At 38.5% G+C, this 23,611-nt stretch overlaps 1 protein-coding gene across 2 annotated transcripts in view; it reads right to left on the bottom strand.

The window, feature by feature from the left end:
* The window catches only part of ATP10A (ATPase phospholipid transporting 10A (putative)), a 109,007-nt gene that overhangs the window by 39,717 nt on the left and 45,679 nt on the right, over positions 1-23,611 (bottom strand). For both annotated transcript variants that reach the window (XM_050334188.1, XM_050334189.1), the window contains exons 3-6: positions 9,607-9,692; positions 3,115-3,221; positions 2,880-3,011; positions 331-464 (exon numbers count right to left, since the gene is read on the bottom strand). In XM_050334188.1, the coding sequence (XP_050190145.1) occupies positions 331-464; positions 2,880-3,011; positions 3,115-3,221; positions 9,607-9,692 (459 nt within the window). The remainder of the gene's footprint in view (positions 1-330; positions 465-2,879; positions 3,012-3,114; positions 3,222-9,606; positions 9,693-23,611) is intronic.

The raw sequence follows: 23,611 nt of genomic DNA, 5'->3' as shown, positions 1-23,611 counted from the left end.
GCACTCCTGCCAGCTTTGTGTCATCAATGAACTTGTTGAGACAGCCTCTGCCCCTTCATCCAAGTCACTAATGACTAAGTTAAACAATATCGAGCTCAGTATTGAACCTGGGGGGGATACCACTAGTGACAGGCTTTCAAGTAGACTCTGTGCCACTGATTACAACCCTCTGGGATCTGCTGTTCAGCCATTTCCCAATGTATTGCTTTTTAGTGCTTGAATTGCTTCTTACATGCCTTAGTGGTAAAAGGGATACTACACATACTGCACATACGTAGCTTTATTACCACAAGCTATGAACAGAGGCGACACAATGTACAACTTGATTACCTGGAAAACTATGATCACTGTCAAAAATAAATATAATGAAGCTAAAACAGGTGATAAATATTTGCCATCAGGCCCTGGAACATCAAAAATTGGTTTCTTCTTTTCACCATATTGCCATACCCATAGACCATGACCTGCAGAAGAATTGAAAGAGAGAAAAAAGCAAATTGACTCCAAGGAAAAATGCTTATGGTATGAATTTCTTCTTAGAGCTATGTAGGAAATAGGTATTTGTATTCTACTATTCTGCCTGACTCCTGCAAAATGCCTCGAACCCATGCCTTTTTCTGCCTTGGGATTTGGGGGTTTGAGAAAGGGGTTTGCCTGGCCTGAAGGACAGCATGCAAGACTCATTTCACATAACTTTATGCAAATAAAGTGAGCTGGCTAGTGTGAGTTAGTAGTTTAGACTACTTCTGTAATCACCAAAGTAAACTACACTTCTTCAGAAAGTGATTAATTTCAGTGATATTCTATATGTTTAAATGAAAGAACTCCACTGACTGCATTAGGTTTATCATTTGTCAGCTATCACTAAACTAGTTTCTGATGGATAAAGTCAGAAGAGACTTTAATTTTACTGTGTAAATCTTGTCCAACACATGTACAGAATTAATGAAATAACAGCATCAGCAGAATCAATAGCATGGAAGCTGAGGAATGAAAAACAGAAGAAATTCTAAGCTGTGCTCAAAACATTTTTTCAGTCGATTGTGCTGATAACTAAATAAAGATAAGACTGTTATTTACTTCAGGAAAATAATGTTCTTGCTAAAGGAACATAATGTTGCCTTTTTTTAGTACAGCACTAAGATTTACAGTCCTAAAAATTCTATAATGGTATGCCTGATGCTTTTAAGGTTAAAAAAGGAAGAATTCTGCCACAATAAGACGCATTCAAACTATTTTCACTATTTGTAAGAAATTAGAAATAAAGGACAAAGGTCTACTTTAAAAGTAATCTTTTGTAAGCCACCTTTGACAAGATTCATTACATCTTGATACAAAAACCCAGCACTGAACTCTTGAAAAATAAGTCTGCCAAGTGAGCACATTATTTTGTCCCTATATGACCACTATGAATGGATTACCATCATGTCTCTGTTGACGTATGTATTTCTACTCTTGAAAGCAAAAATCAAAAGCTCCACACTGAGAATGACCTACATAAAGACTTGTTTTATAAATATCCTTAGATTTTCAAAAGAATTAAGTGTTGTACCTCCACTTACACTTTCTCGACAGAAGCTACAAAAATTGCCTGACTTCTACAGAACACAGCTTTTAACGTCTTGAAGCACCAGGCATCTCTGGTTTCCAAGGGCTCGAGTAAATGTCTTTCCAGCTGTTTGTGGTTGTTACCACCTCCAGCGGTTTGCTCTGGCCCTCTGCTGGTGGCTTCCAGCCTTGTAGCAGACGGGACAGAAGGGAAGGCACCCCTGTCGCCTACCGTGTGCCAACTCCTTCCGTTCACATTCTTGCCTCTGAGGAGTTTCAGATGAACTGAAGCCGCTCTCAAGGCACGCCCCACTGCTGATGCTCTGGGGGCAACACCTCGGATGCAGTGGCAGAGGGGACAGCTGCAGGCAGTGGCTCCCTGCAATTGGAGCCTCATCATGATACTTCAGCCTTGCAGACTGCTACCTGGCACTGAGACACTACAAAAGTGTGTCATGAACTCAGTGGAAACAAATATGCTGGGTGATTCACAGCTGGAAATACTCATCTTTGAACAGTATTTAACAATACCTGGAAAAAGGCGCACAGAGATATATTTAAATGGCATAAGATTGTTATTAAACTACATCATGGTTGTTAGGAAACATGATGGTGTTTATGCCATATGACTCACATATAAACATTACAGAACACACAAATATTAAAGACATGGAATTCATATGCCATACATAAAGAGTAATTTTGGGTGCCAAATGTAAAACTTCATTCCTCCTTGCAAATGAATAGGAAAAAAAAGACTGAAGAGAATTAACCTGAACCGCAGCAGTTCCTTCAAGCACTCCAAAAAGTCTAAAGAGTATTCTACTTCTAATTTATGCAGACTCATACTTTTACTTATTTCTTCTATATTAAAGCTGCAGCCTTAGGGACAGCTTTTCCACGTTGTACACTGTGCTGTGGATTTAATAAATAGTACTGGGTAATAGCACTGTGCTAATTATGTTGATTTTCTGCTCGTAAATTACATTGTTGACTGATTAATGGCATGTTACACTCTACCACCTGTAATTTTGATGGGAGTACATATAAAGCGGGTTTTTTTGGACTTGGCATTCTTGAATGGGTAGTAGAATCTAAGCCTTCAGATCTCTAGTGCTAATAACATATATTTGATTGACACTAAGAAGCTATTTAGATCAGCTTATGTATCGACACATTTTGATTTCAAAGAAGAAAACGCAACAAAAATTAGCATGGAGGCAGCTTTATGGATTTCATATTTTGGCAGATACATATGTTTTCAATAAAGCTAAGTGCATGAATCCCAAGACAGTGTGACACTTAAATTACTATTTGTAAAGAGCACTTACCAATGGCAGAGAACAAACACATGATTAGAAGTATGAGGACACACCAAAGGACATCGGCATTCATCTGCCTTTCAAGCTTACTACGTTTGTAACGTGGCCCATTATTATTTAACAAAGCTTTGGTCTCATGCCCTGCAGAAGGAATTGCATCAAATGTATCATATGGAATTTTATCATTTTAAGGAAACTATAAAAGGGCAGAATGTCTCATAAGACAAGAAAACCCAGCTTTTACCTGCATAGATTACTATTCCTGCAACTTCTTCTGTATTTCTAATGGTACATCCACGTAGCAAAAGATTCTCTTTGAAGAGTCCATCCTTTTTTCCACTTTTATGTATACTACAGAAAGTTTAAAAACAGAACAAAACACAGCATGTCAAAACATTAAGCTTGTTAAACCATACTGCTCTGTAATACAGCAAGCCCAGGAGACATCTTCAAATTCAAGAAGTCTTTTTCTATTTGATGGCAAAATATTTCCTTAGATCTTCCTCCTGGGAAGATTCTCTGTCAGACTTCGAAAACTGAGAATACTTACCCAAGGATCCCTGACATGCAGCTGCCCAGCTGGAGCAGCACCATTTGCTGTTGGATATACAAATGTACTGGACAAATCCTCACTAGAGCTATGCAGGCCAAATCGACAGCATGTGTGCAGCCCAGCTAATGCTTTGAAAATGCATTGGACTTCCTGTGCGTGTGCAAACTGGCTGAGCAATCACAGTTAACCCAGTCCACCTAAAAGCAGCTGTGTAGTGGATATGATTAACCCACCAGTCACATGTTCTTACCAAAAAAATTCTAGAAAGAAATGTGGTAAAACTGGGAAAGGACAGGGATAATATGCATCAGTTCAGTTAAAAGGAAAAGTATTCCGTGTGTTCATTAGCAAGGACAACGGAAATTCCTTTCAGAACTGTCTCACCAACTACCCAAGAAAAACCAAAATTGCCTGCACCCTGATGCTTTTTGTTGATCAACACCAAAACAGGTGAGAAAAATGTAACAAAGTAACATTCACACTATTTATTAACTACTGTGTATGAACTGACAGAGAAACACAGAAAACAGCCTTAGGAGACTTAATAGGGAAATGTTAAACAATAATAACAATTAAAAAATGAGATTAGAATCTTTTAAGGTAAAAAAGACAAACCAAATAATAATTTCAAACCATTTTGAAATGAATAAAATTTCATTTAATCAACTGCCATACCCAATACCTCAGAGAATATTAAAGCAAAGTCTGAAATGTTTAAATGTTCTGTCCTCACTTTCAGGCATCAAAACCACCACACTTTCAAAGTCTAAAAAATAGACTGCTATAAAAAACTAGAAAAAGCTGGGAGTCCAAGAGAAATCCTGAAAAGCACAACTGCTGCACTAAAATTAACATCCTGATGCTGCAACACTGAATTTTACATCTACCTGGATTTAAGCACTTAAAATTCTGTGTCCTCTGAAATCTGCAAACTGGCTTAAAACTGTCTGGATTTTATAAAGGTGGAGTTCTTTTTATTTGCTTCCAATTTTCTAAGCCTTCACAACTGGGTTACATATGTATACTTTTCTCTGTTAGACTCTTTTTCTAAATGAGAGTTAAAACTCTAACTTTAGTACATACTGCTAGGATCTCTGGTCTAAGAACTATACCAAATATTCTGAGATATGTAAGAAGAAGAGGTTCACATTGGTAAATTCTTTGTACTTGTTCTGAATCTAGTAGGACTATTTGCAGATTATTCTGTAATGCTGACTGTGCTATGTAACCTCAAAAGTCAACGCTTTTAGTGAGCAGAATATATATATATATATTCAGTATATATATATATATGTATCTGTAACATAAACACACATTTAAAAATAAATGTATATATACAAACACACATATACAGTCTTTTTTAGTTCAGTACAATATATTATAACCACCCTCTGTTCAAAAAAACATATATATATTAAAAGCACTGGTGTTTCAACAACTATGCTTAGCTTTTCGCTGTAGGGGTGGAGAAAAAGCATTAGGTTTGACAGCTGAGGTAGCTGCAGCAGTGATAAGACTAGAAATTACCAGAAATGGAGAAGGAAGAAGTTGATAACATCAGGTTTGCAATTCTAACAAAAAAATGAAAGGTGGCTTTTTCATCAGGAGAGAATTTCCCCTGCTCAGCCCATCCTCCCTGACAGCCTCAGATACAAGAACAGAGGTTTCACTTCTGCTCTCTTCAGCAAACCTCCATAGCCCACCGCCTCACCTTTTGCCAAAGTGGCTTCAAAAACTGGGGGCTGCTCAACATCCCTCTTACAGTATGCTAATAGGTGACAATTTGTCTGGGCTTAAACTATGCAAAGTAATTTCTTAATGATTCCATACTGTCAAAATTACACTGCTACCAAGACTCTGTTATTCCACTCCTTTTTAAAGCTGAATTCTACACTAGCCTTTCTCATAAATCATGAGGATGTATGAATTCCCAATAAAGTCTCCAAATGATTCTTATGATTCCTGTTAATAAATGGGACTTTTTAAAGATAAACCTACTTCAGTAGTAATTGCTTTGGCTTATAATTTTATAGCCTTCCTCAAGTTTTTACACTTCACAGAGGACTGTGCCAGGTATATTGCACAAGACAAACTTTATATATAGTTACTTGCTTATTTTTTCTTATTATTTCATTTTACAAAACTCCTCCAAAGCAATGGTATAACATCTGAAGTTAACCTGTAGGTGTCAATACCCCAATCTACTGTCCTGACCAACAGGCTGAGACTTCTGACCACATCTCATCCTTACATGCACTTGGTGCTGCTTTTTACTTTTCCATATCCAAATGAAGTCAGACAACTTAACTGTTGCTCATTGGATCTTTAGAAAACATGGATGAAACCAAAATCTAGGAGAAAGAAGCTGGCAGAGGCTGGAGGAAACTCACCATTTCCTTCCTGTCTACAGTCATGCCCAGTGACTCGCTAACAGAACATAAATATAAGACAGTTGGGCACTGATGCTAAAAGGAAGAAAAAATTACATACATAAAGATCTGGATTAAAATAATAATGAAAATTAGAGCTAGATAAAACTGCTCATTTTGATAACAAACCTGCCAATTTTACAACTTTATGTCCGGGTTCAGAGATGGCCCTGCAGAGTTATAAACCTTAAGTTTATTACAAAAGCTGAACAGTCTGTTTCTCCCTATCTGGATTCAGGCCAGTATAAGTTATAGGTAAAGAAGGAAAATTTTCTCGGTCATTATTTAAAATAGCATCCAGCTGAAGCCACTCAGGTGCCTGGAATGCAAAGGCTAAGCCATGAGGAAATGCGCTGGCAAGTGCAGGTGCAACACTCTTTTTCTCTACAGTTTCTCACATGGATGACACTGCAATGTGTAGTATCCAAGCATCTAAAACACAAATGCACCATGAAGTAGGAGAAATGGGCAGATCAGATGCAGTTAGCTGCTACTACACTACAGTACTCTGAAAGTTGTTGTGTAGAAAAAAGAGTTTGGGTTTAATACAGCAACACAAAAATAAATTCCAATGCTAGCTCACTTCAGCCTTCTATTATGTTTTTCCTTGTTATGTGTTTACCAGCATTAAATAACAACGAAATGTATCAAACCTATATTCAAATGAGAGTATTTTCTTTCACTTTTTGTTTTCTCATCTTACAAAGCAAATTACAGAGCTGGTTATTACTTTCCAAGGCTTGACACTCCCAAAGAAAATATTCAGCAATCTTAAACATAGACTCAGTGATCAGTCAGAAACTTCCTGACTCTAAATTGTGATGAAACTTAGTCTAGGTTGTTTTGATTTTTTTTTCCAGAAGAGGTGGTGTTACTGTATCACATTAAAGAGGCATCACTGTATAGATTTATAATTGTTTTTTTTCTTAAAAAAACTATAACATGATTTTGTATCAATTTAGTTTTGATATGACAAGCTTTGAAATAGAAATACACACCTGTATTCCTATGATTCATATTAATTTTCATGTTATTATTATAATCATCATTATTATAATTATTGTTACCATTCCATGCTATACCTATTTAGGTATGATCAGATAAATTTTTATGTTCTTATCTAATAATACTTTTTTATTTTCAGAGAAAAGTTGAAAAGTCAGAATGCCGACTACAACTTATTTTTTCCCTCGCCCATGTGCACACAAAAAGGTAGAAACATTATTTTAAAGCCAATTTTGCTATTTTTGGAATGTGGCATGGGATTTTGAATTTTTGCCATTCATACTGTACATAACCTGGCTACACCCATACAGGCAGGGGGCATGCTAGCTTTTATTCTATTCTTTTTACATAGAATTCTTCTTATGGGAGAAATAAAAATGAGGGAATATGCTTGGGATATCTGAAGGTACAGAAACTGCAAAGCAGTATTAAAGCAAACACCTGAGCAAAGCTGGTACTCTGCCTGTGTGTCTGCACAGCCCCACTGTGTTCAATGCAGACTGTGGCAATATAGCTGAAGAAGTCATATGCAGTAATGTGCTTGCTTCACTTTTGTAGATATAGGGTAGGGCCAAGCCCATCTCAATGCATTTTGCGGTATTTTTAATTCTTTTTTAATATTGTGTGTCTTTTTATTCTAGCCTGCCTTTGCTACATTGGTATATACTGATCATGTTTCAGAAAAACTGTGGGGAACAGAGTTTTCTACATGTTTAGAGCACATGCACACAAACATTTCTGTTCCCCAAAAGATTTGTCAGCACAGATATTAGAACCAAAGAGCATTTCATATTTCAAAAAGGAAAAAAAAAGTCTTAGTCAAAACCGGAAACTTACTGAATGGTCGAAACTTCAAACAAATTTTGGCAGTAATGTCTCACCACAGCTTTTATACACGGATTTCTTGAAAGCCTATTATTTCATGGCACTCCTATTTAAATATCTTAGTATAATTTCTTTTCACTTGGCTATGATTGGCTGGAAGCTATCTGAACCATTCCTTCAAGTGGCAATCATGGGCAAGACTTTGAACAAGAATTAAGATCTAAGTTTAACACGGAAATGGTATGTTTCAATGCTATATGTTGCTACTAGTATGATTTAAAATAGACCCTTGATTTCATTACACTAATTAAGGAAATCCAAAAGTAGGGGCGGGGAGAAGCCATCTATGATAAATCAGGAGACTGAGAATTTATTTGTTGACAGGTTGGTCCCCACTCTTTACTTCAAATGGCCTGTGGTCCTTTAGCTGTAAATCTCTTGCAGCACAGCTGATGAGAGCTGGAAATCACCTGATGTTTTCTGCCATATTCAAAATTTGTGTTTTATTTTACTACTGTGCCAAAATATATTCACATCATTTGTGAAACATTAAAATATAAAGAAGATTAAATATAACTAATATTGAATAGCAGTCATCCAAAAGATAATACCATGTTTTCTGCTATACAATTCAAATGGTTCTGTAATTTACATGCCACAGGTCTTTTCCACATAGAGTAAATAAGTAAAAACATAATGAAAACAAATGTATGCATATTTTCTACGGTAATCAACCTCTGTCAATATTTTGGGGACTAAGATTCACACATTGAGAGTGCTAGAAAAGCTGCCAAACTTTCCATTTCCATATCTGGAAATGGCATTTCTGCAGTACAGTAGGCTCTCTATTAATGGAGAGAGTTACACACCCTCATACAGTAATGTCTAATACTAAACTTTTATCTTTACATGAACTGCAGGGCTTTGTGCTGCTAAATAAAGGAACACATTTTCCCACACTACAACTTGATGTAGTTTCAAAGAAACTGTCCTGATTTACACCAGTTGACAGTACATCCTACACAGTCTTTGACATCTGAGAGTAGTAACTGAGGTGATAAATGGCATCACTATAAAAAACTCCCCAAACTCCAGCAATTTATCCTGTGACATTTACAGAATTTAATACTGTTTATCACTCCTAATCAATATGGGTGGTAAACCATTGTATTTGAAACACAATTATTGTCTGCTGAACTCTCTCCATTAAAATTTTGGCAAATCTGGGCTCTCTCCATGTGGTAACAGTGTAGAAAAAAAAGTCTGCAAGAATGCATCTCCTAAGTCACCACAATCAGCGTGCCTGTACACTACGGTCCTGGCTATGTTAGAAGCAAAGTGCTTTGCACATCCTAAAACATTTCTTTTGGAGAAGGACTGATTGGCCAGATATGAGCACCCTGTTAATGCAATTCTGTTTGTTTAGAATTAAGTCAAGTGGTAACATACAAGCACATCCATCATGTGAGCCAATAATTTTTTTTTGTCTGAATGAGAAGAAAAGAAAAATGCCATAGCTGAGAAATATCAGTTTTGCCTTCTGATTTTCCTCAATGACACATATATTAAAAGAAACATGCAACAGATCCATTTTCATAAAAGCAGTGTCCAACAGATTGTGTGTGTTTGTTGCCTCTCTTTGACTGGTTTTCTATTTCCTCCCATTTTTAGATGGGCTTTTTTTGATGCATGGAGGGAAGGGAGAAGAGTGTCTGTAACTGCAGTGGTTTATGCCTTCATTTCTAGAGTGTAAACTGATTAAAGATAATAACTAAATCCATCCTAAGGAATGGAAACGTGAGGTTCTATTTAGATGTGATGATGATGCAACTTACAGAAGTCAGTGCAAAACAAACCAGCACTTATTTTATTCCATATTAGAGGAAAAAAGCATATACTGAAGGATATTATATGAAATACTCACATGTAACCTCGAAACCTACTTAAGTCATTGTTTGGCTTCTCACATTCAATGACACTGGTGAACTTCAAGGGGTCAAACTCTGAGTCCTGGAATAATAAAAGTGTTAGTTACTTAGTGCAAAGACTTGCAAATGATATCCAAAATCTCTTTGTTTTCTAGCTTTTGTAATATATTAAAGTCCAGGTTTTTTCCAAAGGCAATCAAAGCAAAGACAATGATGACTGGCACTGAAAACCAAAGGGACCTGAGAAACAAAATTCCTTAGATGCCTTCCGAAATATCCCTTGTAAGGATGACTTTTTTGCTCTGCATATGGAAGATGTGAGTTTCTATAAGCATTAGATAAAAGATGTCAAGCCCAGCAATCAAATGAATTTGGTCTGGAGTAGAAAAATTAAATTTACCTGGAAAAGCTCAAAATATTCAATAGTATCATTATACTTCATGTTCAGTGAAGCTACTGAAAATCTATGACAATATAAGTCAATATACTGCCAATTATGGCAATGCTAATATAAGCTTTTGAAATATTACCAAGACTTCTTAATTGCTTTACGGCAACAGAGATAAATTAATCTACTACAGTAAATTACAAACATATAGCAGAATACCTTTTTCTTAATTATCCCTTAAAAACATTCTTGATTGTCTATCTCGTTATTCTGAAGCTGGTATTCTTGCTGACTATATAAGTTTACCTGTAGTTAGCACCTTGTTGTGTTTGAGGAAAAACATCATATCACAGCATAATTACTTTATTTTGTTAAATAAAAATCAAGGTTCTCCTTTCTTCGCCAGATCAAACAAACTATGCAGTGAAGGCAGAGATATCCGATCCTGGTGCTGTGGAGAAGGCTGTCTCCATCAATGATGACTAACTTTATAAAGTTGCTTTGCATGCTACTCAAATAAAAGAACCAATTGTGCATTATCATATTACTAAGCTCTCAACAGCACTAGCACTTCATATCTTACGTTTTATAATGGTTTTTCCCAGCAGCTGTAGATCTCAACCACTACTTTTTAGAGCACACTTGTGAGAATACCTGACTGAGAATCACTAACCAAAGGACAGACATAGTCTCATTGGCCAGCTTCTCTGAAACACACAGGTGTCTCTGTTTTTTTGATACTGACTCTGCTCAGAAGAGGTGAAAGAAACCAGATTTTAAATTAGAGATAAAAATAACTAGGGGATGTGTCAGAATAACCACTGGCACCCTCTTTCATTTTTCTACCAGTTACACCTGGAAGAACGACAGACTTACGGTATACAGGAGACAATTCAAACCACCCACGCCTGACACTTCTGAAAACCTTTTCTGTATTTTCAAGAAACATGAGATCATAAAGAGAACCGTGAAGATGGGCTGTCACTTAGAGACAGCTACAGCCCACTGGAGGAAAGAAAAACTTTTACATGCAGAATTCATCTTGTAAACAAGGAAGGAAAAGAAAAGGAGTAAACACAAAAGACAGCTCTGAGCAAAGATTGCTATGCTGAGAATCAGACTCCCCAAATTATGTCAAGGTTGACAGTCCTGAGCCATTGCAAGAAATCCAGATGATCTTCTCAGAACTAAATACTATTGGCATTTCAGCTCATTAGCTGTATCTCCTGGTCAGCCTTAAACTTCTCTAGGTGACTGAAGTTTGATGCTGAGAATGCTTGGAAGCACCTAGTTCTATGGAGATGATACTTAAGACATAATTACACTGTAGAATGGGGCACATATTGTAAAGCCACACATTCACACCCTTTTTGACCCTTGTTCCTTAGCTGCTCACTTCAGACGCGCACAGACACCAGCAGTCACAAGGAAGGAACCACTGGCTAGAACAGACATCAGGAGACTTTCAGGCTTTGACATCTGAACTGTGCTACTACAGCTCCTAACTGTACACATTCCAGCAGTCACAGGTTCATGTTACAGAGACACTATACTAGCAGGCTTTGCTTGAGCTTGTTGGAGAAAGTGAAGTTCTCCCAAGTCACACCAAAGCTTGCTGTGCTGGGGAAGACTGTTTTCTCTACATAATGCCTGCTCTGCTCTTCCAGAAGATGATATTTTCCTTCCTTGCTCAAATATGTTCCTTGGCAGAAAAAAAAAAAAGAAGTACAGAAAAAAATACCCTACAAACATTCACAACTGTAGCTTAAACTGCATTTCTAAATTGGAGGGAAAAGACTGGAATGGGAATAATTTCTTTTCTTTTTATTATGCCATAGTATATATATTACATTTAATTTAGCACAAAATTTCACTCAGTGGTCTTAAAAAAGAAAAGAAAGAAATTCTAACATCTTTGATGAATGTCCTGAGGGAATCTAGAGACACCTAATAATAAAACCTAACGTAATCAAACGCAGGCTTTGTATGGCTGCTGAACTCAGCAGAGAGAGTGTGGTTTCACTGCAGTACAGACACATTAACTTCTAGAGCAACTGTAAGCTTGCAGACTGGATGACTGGATTCCCTTTTTGCTAAGAAAACCTGCCAGTAAGGCCAACTCTTTAACAAAACAAAAAAAAAAAAAAAAAAAAAGAAAAAGAAAAAGAAAAAGGATACTTAAAATCTAGAGGTTTCTAACCTCTTCACAAAAAAAGAAAGATCTTGTAAATATCAGAGAGGACTAAACCTACCCTACTTACCCATCACTACCATGGAATATATTGTATTTCCCCCTCCTTTGTTGAATTCTTTTAATTTATTACTCAGTTTTGGGACTGAAAGTACTTTATCATTAAATCTAACTGTCTGTATATTTGTGTTCTGTTACAATTAACATGAAATATGTGATTAAGGTCTTTAACCAGATAATATCTGGGAGGAGAGAAAATCCAATTAGAATAGTAGTTTACATAAGGAAACAAAGCTGATGAATTCTGATTTATGGCAAAAGCTCTTTGGTTTATTAATAAATGAAATCACTCCCTCTCTTCCCTGTGAAATGAAAGGGTAGATCTACATTGTATATTACAGCTGATGACACTGTTTTGATGTGAAAATGCTTTTTGGTATATGAAAGAATAAATATGTTAAATACAGCCTGTATGTGACTGCTTTTAGTGGTTAGAAAGAAGCACAAAGTTAATGCAAGATTTCACAATGATCAAGGTTATGTTCCTTTTTATGTTGATACCTACACTTCGGCAGCAATTGAAACATAAACTGTGATGATGTTTTCTCTCATAACATAGAAGTTAAAGCCCAAAGTATTTCTTTTACAGTGCAGAAATCACTATTTGTGCTGTTTTCTTTGTAAAAGTCCATGAAAAAAATAATCCCTCAATAATTTTAATTTTTCTCTTACACTGAATTTCTGCATCACTGTTAAGACACAAAAATAGGGTCAAGCATTGAGCTTCCCCAGACCTCTGTGCAGTACTCACCTGGTGTGCCTGATTTTCCCCGTCTTACTTCCCACTTAAAGAACTGATGGGCATTAAGCTGTTTCAGTCTCAAGAGGGATGAAAAGCTCAATGCCTAGAAGGATTGCAATCTGAAGTGAGGCTTTCCAGTGCCTAATTTCCCTAAAATCTTGACTTATATGGTGTTCTCATTGTCTCCCTGTGGACACCAACAAGGCCAGGCCATTCAGAAAAAGAAGGTGAAGGCATTTTTTTTATTATTTTCTGAAAGCATATGTCATATTTATTATATGATACCTCAGCAGGTATCCCAAACTTGTGCCTTGTACACCACTGATCTGAACAACTTACTTTCTGGTTGATACAAACCTCAGAGAGATTCAAACTTTGGGTATTTTATGTACTCAGGGATTCTGCCTCTTGCAAGGAAAACGTTTAACATCCTATCCATAAATCCTACTTCTTCTACTTTCTTAAAACTTAGGGAAATTCATTTTTAGTCTAAATGGAACAATGGAAAAGCTTATTTTCCTTACGTAAGCAGACTTAGTCAAAAGCAAAAACCTGCTAAATATTGATTCCTTCAAAACTGAATTTCAAATTAAAGTTAAATTGCAGATGCAAAGGGTTTTGTGGCTAGGCTTTTAAGAATGCTCCAGATATTAAATCTGATAAGAGTTCCGTTTAAAACAGTATCTTGGGTCTGCAATAATTGGGCTGTATCGTATATCCTAAAAAGGCAAAGTGTTGAGGAGAAGAAAATGTTACAATGCTTCTACAGAGTGGGCAGTCAACAGGTAGACAGATGAAGAGACTACAGAGATTTGTCACAAAAAAAGCAGACTGAATTTAGCTCTCTCCAACATGACTTTGTAGCTTCAGCTCTAAAACTGCTCTGAATCTCTACAGTGAAATGCCAACCTTTTCGATTCTGCTGGCAACCTCACGAAACTGTCATAGCTCAAGGAGCAAAGCATGCTGCTCTGCCAGATGAGTCAGTTTGACAATTACACAATGTTCAAACAACATATTTCCTTCATTAAATGCCTGTTGTATGGGTGATTTAATAGCCTGCTAGTGGTATTAATAATGCATAGTTATTAAAATGTTTCCCTTAATGCATCTGCCCTACTTTACTGCTGCAGGAACCGGACTTTGGTGTTCAGTCCTTCCTTCCAATGGGACAGCAGTGAGTAAGTACCCAGGACGCCCTTGGGTGACAGTGACAGTTACCCACTTATCACATTGTGTTTACTGGCTGTGCTGGGTATCTTATCCAGACTTCTCCCTGCAGTACAATTGCTGATGAGGGCTCTGGGATTTGTTTTGGCATGTATGTCTGGAGGAAACAAAAAGGGAGAAATGGAGTCATGGGGACAACTCAACGAAAACATTTAATAGACAGAAATCTGCCTCAGCCAGAAAAATAGCTTTTCGAGTTTAAAAGCTTTTAAGTGCACTAAGAACTCATCCTCCTAATGCACTAGTCCATCCTATTAGTGCTTTATATAGCAGTACCCTGCATTTGCCATATAAAATTAATCTGACCTTTTATTAACGTGCAACTGGGATTACATACTGATGTTATGTATCCAAAGCATACAGACTGTTTATATACTAAAAGAGTGAAATGTTTTAAATGCCTAAACTGCATTAGTCTCTCTGGCACAATTTATGAGTGCCACTAATTCACAAGAAAAGGAAGAAACAGTTTTGATCTATGCTGTTTAGGAACTAAGAGGATCCAGATGTATAACCGAATTTAATAGTTTTGTTTTCCACACTGACAGTTACTACTATAATTGGACTTTTTTTATTTTTAAGTATTGTTTTTTTGAAAATAACTCATGTTCAGTATTCATTGGAATATTCAAACTCATGTTCAGTAAGCACTGGAACACCCGAGCAAGTCAAATACATATCAGGGGGCTGATCTTCCTCTGGTTGACCCAAGTTTTCTCCTTTGTAGAACATAATATGAGGAAATAATGCAATATCCAGCCTGCAGGAGAGAAAATGTTTTAAGTGTTACTTGCAAGGCCTAGAAAGACCTCAATAATTCTATGACAACCATCTGAAGAGACTGCTGTTAATCATGGGATAAAAGTACCAAAAAAAATGTCAACAAGTTGAAAATACACACGTGCAAGTTCTAATGTCTCTTGGGATGATGGCCACCCTCAGCAACACACCAAAGATTACAGGGCTGTGAATGAATTCATTCATGGACCATAGTAGTGCTGGAGAGTGGTAAGGGAACAGTGTATGTTATGTCAAGGCTGAAACACAGACCCAGATCTGGACAATTAAGAAAGTGGTATCTGCCTGTTTCGAAAGCCCGCCACTGCAATAAATGAATGGGCTCACACTCTGTAAGAGCCAACCTCAGCATTAGCTCAGCGCTTCAACTCAACCACAAATGAAGCCTCTCAAGGGCTCACAAAACTCTGCGCACAACCTGCACTGCTCCTGCAGAGGCTTTTCGCTTCACGCTTACAGACAGATCTAATTGTTCCCACTCTCCAGTGCTTCCCCCTTTCTGGAGGGATTTCCAGCAGTCTTTCTGCTGCATTTTGTAACTGCTGGATGAAAACTTCACTCGATTTGTGGCAGAAGCATTGCACACTTGTTTTAAAGGAGAAGCACCACAGCTCACGTCACTTTCCCTACCTTGCCCTACTCCTGCACTGGTCCAGGCTGCTGGCCAGTCTGACTTCTTGTGGCATGAAGTTCTGCCAGAAGAAATGGTGGTGGGAAGGACTAAGGCTCTTCAACCAGAAGAGGAAATGTTAAGCACTGCTTTTACATCATTTTACAAATCAAACCCAAAACATCAGAGTCCTGAAAGGAGAGAAAATGTTTGGCAATGCAGGAGTTTCCTTATGAATGGTAAAATCTTACAGTAGCAGCTGTAGTGCCAGGATGCAGTTAAACTGACCAAAGCTTGATGAGCCCACCTCAACCTGAAGACAGGGAATCTAGATAAAAGCACCTTTACCTTGCAAGTTATTACGTTTAAGAAATGTCTCTAGGATGTGAGGGAAACCTGTAACATACAGCAATTGCCTAAGGAACTGAGAGACGCCAGGCTCTGGCAATGGCAGGGAAGCACAGAGGGAAAGAAGCAGTTCTAATGAAAAGAAACCTTTTATTCCACATACTACAAGGCAGCATTTATATCAGCACTATTACATTTTTTTCAGCCTTTCCACAGGCATTTCCAGTGTGAGAAGGCATTATAACCAAGTCAAAACTCCCCAGGCTGGACACTGGCATGCTGTCTTCACTTGGATTTGTATTTAGTTTCAACATTCACCATCACATGCCTGCCCTACTGCAGACATGGCAAGAAGAGTGTACCTTCTCTGCTTAATCCCAGCTGCTTCTGTTCTTCCCTCTTAGCCCTATGGGGAGGGTGGAGGAAAGATTAGCTGCAGTGTGAAGATTAGGTCAGTCTGAAGGCAACAGGGCTGTGGTCGACATGTACAGTAAGTACATGGGGGAAGTTGTGGTGGCTGCAGAACACTTTGGCTAAGAGCTTCCCCTCTGACCTATTTTCATCTTCTATCTATTCTACTGAACAAGCTCCTTTTCGATCAACACCTTTTCAAGGAATTCAAGAGTGACTTTTTTCAGATACCAGCTGATTGCATGAATTTTATTAAGAAAAATTCACAATGGCCTTGCCAGTTCCAAAATTGGGAAATGAGCTGTGGGGAATGAAAACAAATCACTGTGGTAGAGATGAGGTTCACTTCCCTGTTCAGCACTCTAGTCAGCCTCATACTTCAGGCATGCACAATGGTTACAAAGTTGCTGCATAGTCTTGTCTTCAGCAGTCCGTATGCTTTGTTCAGGTAAGTGTGGAAATAAGACACACATGAATATGACCTGTTGGATCAGAGCACAGCAGAACAGCAGAGTCTATTATTCTTGGGCAGGCTTTCCTTACAAGTTATCCTCTGGGTATATGTCATCCACTTGGACTTCTGCAAGGACTTTGATACGTTCCTCCACAACATTCTTGCCACTGAATCCAAGAGACACAGGTTTAAGGGATGGTCTGATAGATGAATAAGGGATTCACTGGATGGCCCTGTCCAAAGAGCTATGCTTTAATGTCCAAGGGGAAACCAGTGAGTGGTGTCTGTCAAGGGTTTGTACTTGGGACCAATGAATGCATTCCCAGCAAGCTTGCAGATGACACCAAGGTGTGTGGTGTGTTTGGTACACCGGAGGGAAGAGATGACACTCAGAGGGACCTTGACAGGCTTGAAAGGTGGGCCTGTGCGAACTTCATGAAGTTCAACAAGGCTATGTGCAAGGTCCTGCACGTGGGTCAAGGCAACTTCCAGTATCAATACAGGCTGGGGGATGAATGGATTGACAGCATCCCTGGGAATTAGAACTGGGGATACCAATGGATGAAAAACTGAACATGAGTTGGCAATGTGTGCTGGCAACCCATAAAACCACCTGTATCCTGGGTTGCATCAAAAAAAGCATGGTCAGCAGGTTGAGGGAGGTGATTCTGCCCCTCTACTCCACTCTTGTGAGACCCCACCTGGAGTATTGCATCTAGCTCTGGTATAAGTAAGACATAACTGGTAAGACTGGATCCAAAGGAGGGCCACAAAAATGATATGAGGGCTGGAACACTTCTCCTGTGAAAAAAGAATTGTAACCACTACAGTTCTGTGCGGAGAACAGTCCAGTGTCCAGTCACACACTTATAGGACAACCACAGGTAGCTCTTTCATGAGCACATACACATAATGTAAAGTATCTGACCATCACAGAGTTGTAGCAGGCCTTGTAAGTATGAACCCAAGTATAACCAATGAATGGAAATTTTCATGTTTTATTGAAATAACACTTTTGAGACATACAGCCAGCCACTTCCCATATAAGTAACATTTTAATGCAAATTTGTACTGACCTCTATGGCCTTATCAGTACTAAACTGTGTAAAGGACTTGGAGGGTAGCAGCAGGTGGAGAAAGGAGAAGTGGGATGACGGTTCGTATTGTTGATGCTGAAATAAATACAGGAGTTCCTCATATTGTTGCTCTGCCTTTTCTGGCAGAAAAGCAGACCCTTTCTCCACCTCAGTACTTTCAAAGGAAAGTGAGACCATACCATTATAGCTGAGGTTACATGTGGCTTAACACTGTGAACCCTTCTACTCTGGAAAAGAAGGTCTTTCCATCCTTTTCTAACCACTGATATTGCCACCTGGGATTGTGGTATCAGAGGGAAATATAATATGATGTATTTCCATCTCAAAATCCAGAACCTAAAATCAGGAGTTCTCAGTGTTATATTAGAAAATCTCATTTCCAAGAACATATTCCAAATATTTCCTGTTCTCAGGCCAATGTATGGTTAAGGAATAAACAGTTCTAGAAATAAGTTTTTGCTCAGTAAAACCAAATTAGGCTGGATCAGAAAAGTCAAGACAAAAAAGAAAATTGGAAAATCTCTTCTTAACTTGCTTTAAATGTAAATGTTTACTTTTCTATAACAGGAAAGCCATGTAGCATTTTATATTCTCTATGGACCTGAAATGCTCTCTTGTTTTCTAATGCTTTTTCAGAGAAACAGCAGAATGGAGAAATGCTGAGTTATTGATACAGAGAATGAAATGTCCTGCCTCTCCAGAGGTCAGATGCAGCACAAGCACTGTATAACACATTTCCTTACATGGTTTTACCACTGTTCCACCAGTGCTGGAAGGATTACTCTAGGAATGAGAGGTCCTTCACAACCATGACACTTAAACTTAGATTCATCAATTTCACCCCTTTAACCTGTATTTAAACACAAAACCAAACAACCAATGGCAATGGTAAAAGTCAAGTACTCAGCACTCTTCAGAACTGGACTCTCTCTCTGTCCTCCCCCTCTTTCCCCAAAGCTTAGATTATTCTATCCAAAATTCTCTTTTACAGTTATTCAAATTCTTTGTCCCTCTAATGATACTCTTTTGAAACTCAAACTTGTGGCCTGGACACCTGCACAATGGAAACTAGAAAGAGATGCTAACCTTGCTCAAGGCTGACCAAAGAGGAAGTGAACCATCATTCTTGAGTTTCTATTTCCCCATCTCTTCCAGTCTGAGACTGCTGACTAAATGGCATGGTAAACTGTGGATGAAAAACTGTTCTCAGCCTTCCTTTAGGACTTTTAGTTCACAAAAAGTTTGCCACAGCACTGATCCTACTCTGCATCAGGTTGTTCTGCACACATCTGTTATACATTTGTTTCTCTGTTAAACATGCAGTATTGCTTCCTCTTTAACTAGACATGGAAATGGTTTTCCACAAAAGTCATCTCTGAACACAATACTACCCAATAAAAGATACAAAAATATAGGTGTAGAGATTTTCATAGCAATTCATCCCTCATCAAAGAAACAAAAGTTCAAGGCATGACCTCAAACAAAATCCTTCACAGGACTGTGATCTGCTTGCATTTTGCACTGACAAACACATCTTTTTACAGGACTTATCTTCAGCTAAAGTGTAAAACTAAAAAAAAAAAAAAAAGTTTTAATTTTATATCCTGGCAGTGCTTAGGGAAAACCATTGTTTATTTTTGCTTGTTGGGTTGTTTTTAAAAAAACTTTTTCCTTAGGGAGATCTAATTTTGGTAACATGTGTGGGATGGAGCACTAATCTGCTATTTTAACGTGCATATCTGGAATTTTCAAGCCACTTTTCATCACCTTATGAACCTTCTCAAAATACTGCAAAAAAGAAAGGCACAAGGAATAACCCCAAAAAGAGAGACAGTGGTTGTTCTTGTGGCTTGATTCTACCCTGTTAAAGTACTTACAGTCAAAACAACGTTGAGTCAAACAACACTGATTAGTTCACATCTACTTGATTATAATAGTGTACTATTCCCAGTAAATTGCAGGTAGGTGATAGCCTGAGGGCACTCTTAGGACAAGAAGCAACAGGGAGAGTATAGCTATACCTGCTCTTGTCTTGCTTTAAAAGATCCAATCAGACTCTTTGAGATAACAAGCTCATATCAACAGGTAAGTTGAAAACTAGTCTGCCTGGAAGTTGAGCTGGTTTAACTTTTGCTGTTCTCTCATACTGGACTAATTTAGTCAATGCAGACTGATGCACAAGAAATCTTGGATCAGTTTAGACTAAACCAAAATTTGAAAATCACTTTATTTTCTCCTTTTTTTTTAAATTTTTCTTTGAGTGAGTAAAAACTGAATGCAAAAGCAACATCTGCACTGAGATACCAAGGCTACCCTGTGAGTTGTTTACATGCAATTAGCATGAGTTGCCCTTGCCAGAGTACCTCAGACACAGAGCAGCCTGGAGCCACCAACAGCCAGGCTTACAAGGCAGCCCTTCTAGAAAGCAATCTTTGCTTCTCTTCTGGGTCTGCTTCTGCCCAAGACTCACAGGGAAAGAAAGAAATGGTATAAATGGCTTAATGCTTAGAGCAGGGAGCTGTGGGACTGTTTTCTCTAAGTTCAGCTGTACCCAGTGTATTTCCAGCACAGTGCAGGAACAGGTAGGGCTGGAATAAAAGCTGCATCTGTCAATTTAGCCCAACTTCCTGGCTGGGACAGATGAGCAAATGTGCCTGCAGTAAGCATACGCTCTGCATTTATACATATTCCAGAAGGGTTCACAAACTGACTTGAGAGGAAATGAGACTCATGAGTTATTTTGGTACTAGTCTGCATGCAAATGAACCTCCCAAACAGGCAGACAACAAATTCAGATGTGCTTTTTAGACAAAGTAAATAAGCAGTCACGAAGTCATTTGCAAGGCTTATCTAAACCTGCTTAATCATGCTACTATAGGCTTGTTTTGAGCTAAGTTTCACTCTTAGGAAAAAATGAGAGGAAAAAAATGGATCCTCTACCTCTACCAGCTCTGAGAGAGTTATATGCACCTTCTCACAGGGGATGGCAGCTGCTACATTTAGCTTAGCTTTCAGCTGAACTGAAGCTTTCCACATAAACATCCAGGACATGGGCACTGGCTAATAAACCATAAGCTGCTCCAGAACCCACAGTGAGTTTTTTGTGGATTTTGTTAAAAGGCATAGTGAGTAAAAACAGTGGAGCAAGGAAATGTAAATGTTTTTCATGAGTCTAGATTCATACTATCAAAATATCCTAAATCAAGTTTATGAAATCTGAAAGGGAGTTTTGAGCTCTTGCAGCCCAAAAAGTATCTGCTTATCCACTCTCTGAAGAGCGGCTGACATGACGTCTCAGATGGCTGGAAAACATTCCATAAGCAATGTGGAGGGTGTGGTGGCACAGCAGCTTGTCGACTAGCACAGAAAACACATTGATTCCTCCTGCCTACTGTGTCTCCTATTGGAGCCAGCACATCAGAAATGGTTGCTGTGACTCGGCAGCAGTGAGGGTGGGTTTGAAATTAGAAGGAAACTAGTAGAATACCAAGGAACAGTTGTTTTGATTTTCTTTTTCCAAGAGATGTTTACTGGTCCCTGCTAGTACTGTTGGATCACTCATGGTGAGATTTAGCACAGTGCTTTCTCCTAGCTGCACTTGCCAATGTGTCATGCTGCACACATGGACCTGATTTGTATTTCAGGGTGAAGACAGTGCACTACCCTTCTGCTTTTAAAGATACAGCATGCAGAAATATGTTTCTGACTATTATAAACATTCCTAACACATTGTGTTGCTGTAGTAGCAGGATAACAAGAAAATGGTATTTAAAGCCGTGGAGGAAAAAAATGTCAAGGCCTTTGAAAACTCTTCTGTTTACCTTTTTTTTTTTTTTTTTAACTACTCACTGATTTTCTTTTTTCTTGATTGACTATTTCGAGTGTACAACAACAACGTATAGATTCAAACTGGTGTCTCCAAGTAGGGAAGCCACAGAGGAATACCTCAGTGATTCTTCTCCCTGATTGTGTATTGATACAGTGTAGAATCATGTACAGAAAATACAGATTTATGTCAGATATATCCCATTCATTAACAAACATGTAAAGCTAACAAGCAGTGTGTTCCCAGTCTACTATAAATTACTCAGACAATTCAAAGCAGTACCAAAATAAACAATATTTCTGGTCACTTGCACTATAAAGGAGAACAGTTTCTTGGAATTCACAAGCCCACAAATGCTGATCTTGGATCTTCTGAGCATATGTTTAGAGTAAAAATAATGCCTGCAAAGCATTGGAGACAAGGATACAGAAAAGCTTCTCTAATTGCTTATTGCTTGTTCAAGAGTCAGGCTAAAAAGATGTCAGAATCGTACAGAGATTTGGAAGGGAGAAACCGTAAAACTTTTTACTCTCTGAGACCGTGGACCTTATAAGCTGTTAATTCTGGAAAGAGACACACAAAGATTCTTCAGAGGATGCTGGCAGAACAGTGGCCCTTCCAGAGGGCCACTGTACCCAACCTAACAGCACTGGGCTTGCTGGCCCTAGGAGAGGGCATTTGGAGAAAAGGCTGTGGTTTCAAGAAAACCGTGCAGAGCACACCCCATTTCAGTGCCCCCAAACTGGCTACCAGGCTCTCTATGAGAGCTCGGTGCAGACCTGCAGGACTGTAAATTGCCTGGCTGCACACAGGGCAGGAACAGAATCAGAAAAAGCATACAAGTATCTTAAAACAACTGTTCCTACTCCCACCCCCACTCCATTCCCATGCCCAGCAGAGTTACTGGTGTAGAAATAGCTATCCTTTATTGACCTGTTTCACTGGCATGTGTTCAGAAGTTATCAGTTAGCTCATATACAAAGCACAGACAGACCAAGCTTTGTAAAAGTTTCTTTTAAATATGTGAGATACTGCTACAGAGACATTATTCAAATACAGCTATTGACAGCTGATGTTTTAAGAAGCAGCTTCCAAAAAAACCTATTTCTTGTCCTGTGATATGCCACATGACAAGGCACGTCATTCTGTGAGGGAGGTAGGGGAAGTGTTTAGCAGTGTGGGAAAGAGAGGGTCAGGACTACATAATCTATTTGTTTGTTTTCCTGCTTGAACAACAGGGCTGCAGAATAACACAGAACAAAACAGCTATAAACATAGCGGAGAGTAGTTCTGCTGAGCACAGTATTAATAAAAAAATGTAAAAGCATTCTTGGACAATACATGAACAGGTTGGGATGCAAGTCCTGTAAGAGCTTTGGGAGTGAGCTTCTCTGAGGTTTGGCAAAAGGATGGTTAGCACTAGGTGCAAGAAAATTTTGGTCATCCAAAGTCTTTTATGAGATCTAACAATAAGTTCTCTCCAGTTGTCCCAGCTTAAGACACATCCAGACAGGAACTGCAGTTCAATCCAACAGATAGGCATCACCTTGTTATTCCGTGCTACTTGGCCATGGTCCTGCTATTCTTCCAACATTTCCCAAGCAGCACCCTCAATCCCACTGCTCTCTCAGCAGGGCAATATCTTCAAGAACAAGTATGAGCCTACTCCTACTAGTATGGAGTGTGAAAGCTAATGTTGCTGCATGAATTAACAGTGTGCTTAGACAGGTTTTGGCCAGGACTTTAATGAGGATGGCAAGTATTCTGCTGGATAACTTATGGGGTGCTGCTGCAGAGAGGCTCTGTGATGCTGCAGCTGCTGAAGACTTAGTACTTGCAAGTGTGC

This window comes from Myiozetetes cayanensis, unplaced genomic scaffold (assembly GCF_022539395.1).
Source record: "Myiozetetes cayanensis isolate MyiCay16 unplaced genomic scaffold, myiCay2020 scf5-8, whole genome shotgun sequence".
NCBI classification, from domain to species: domain Eukaryota; kingdom Metazoa; phylum Chordata; class Aves; order Passeriformes; family Tyrannidae; genus Myiozetetes; species Myiozetetes cayanensis.
The sequence above is the reverse complement of the archived record's forward strand: the minus strand, read 5'-3'. Positions and strand labels throughout refer to the sequence as shown.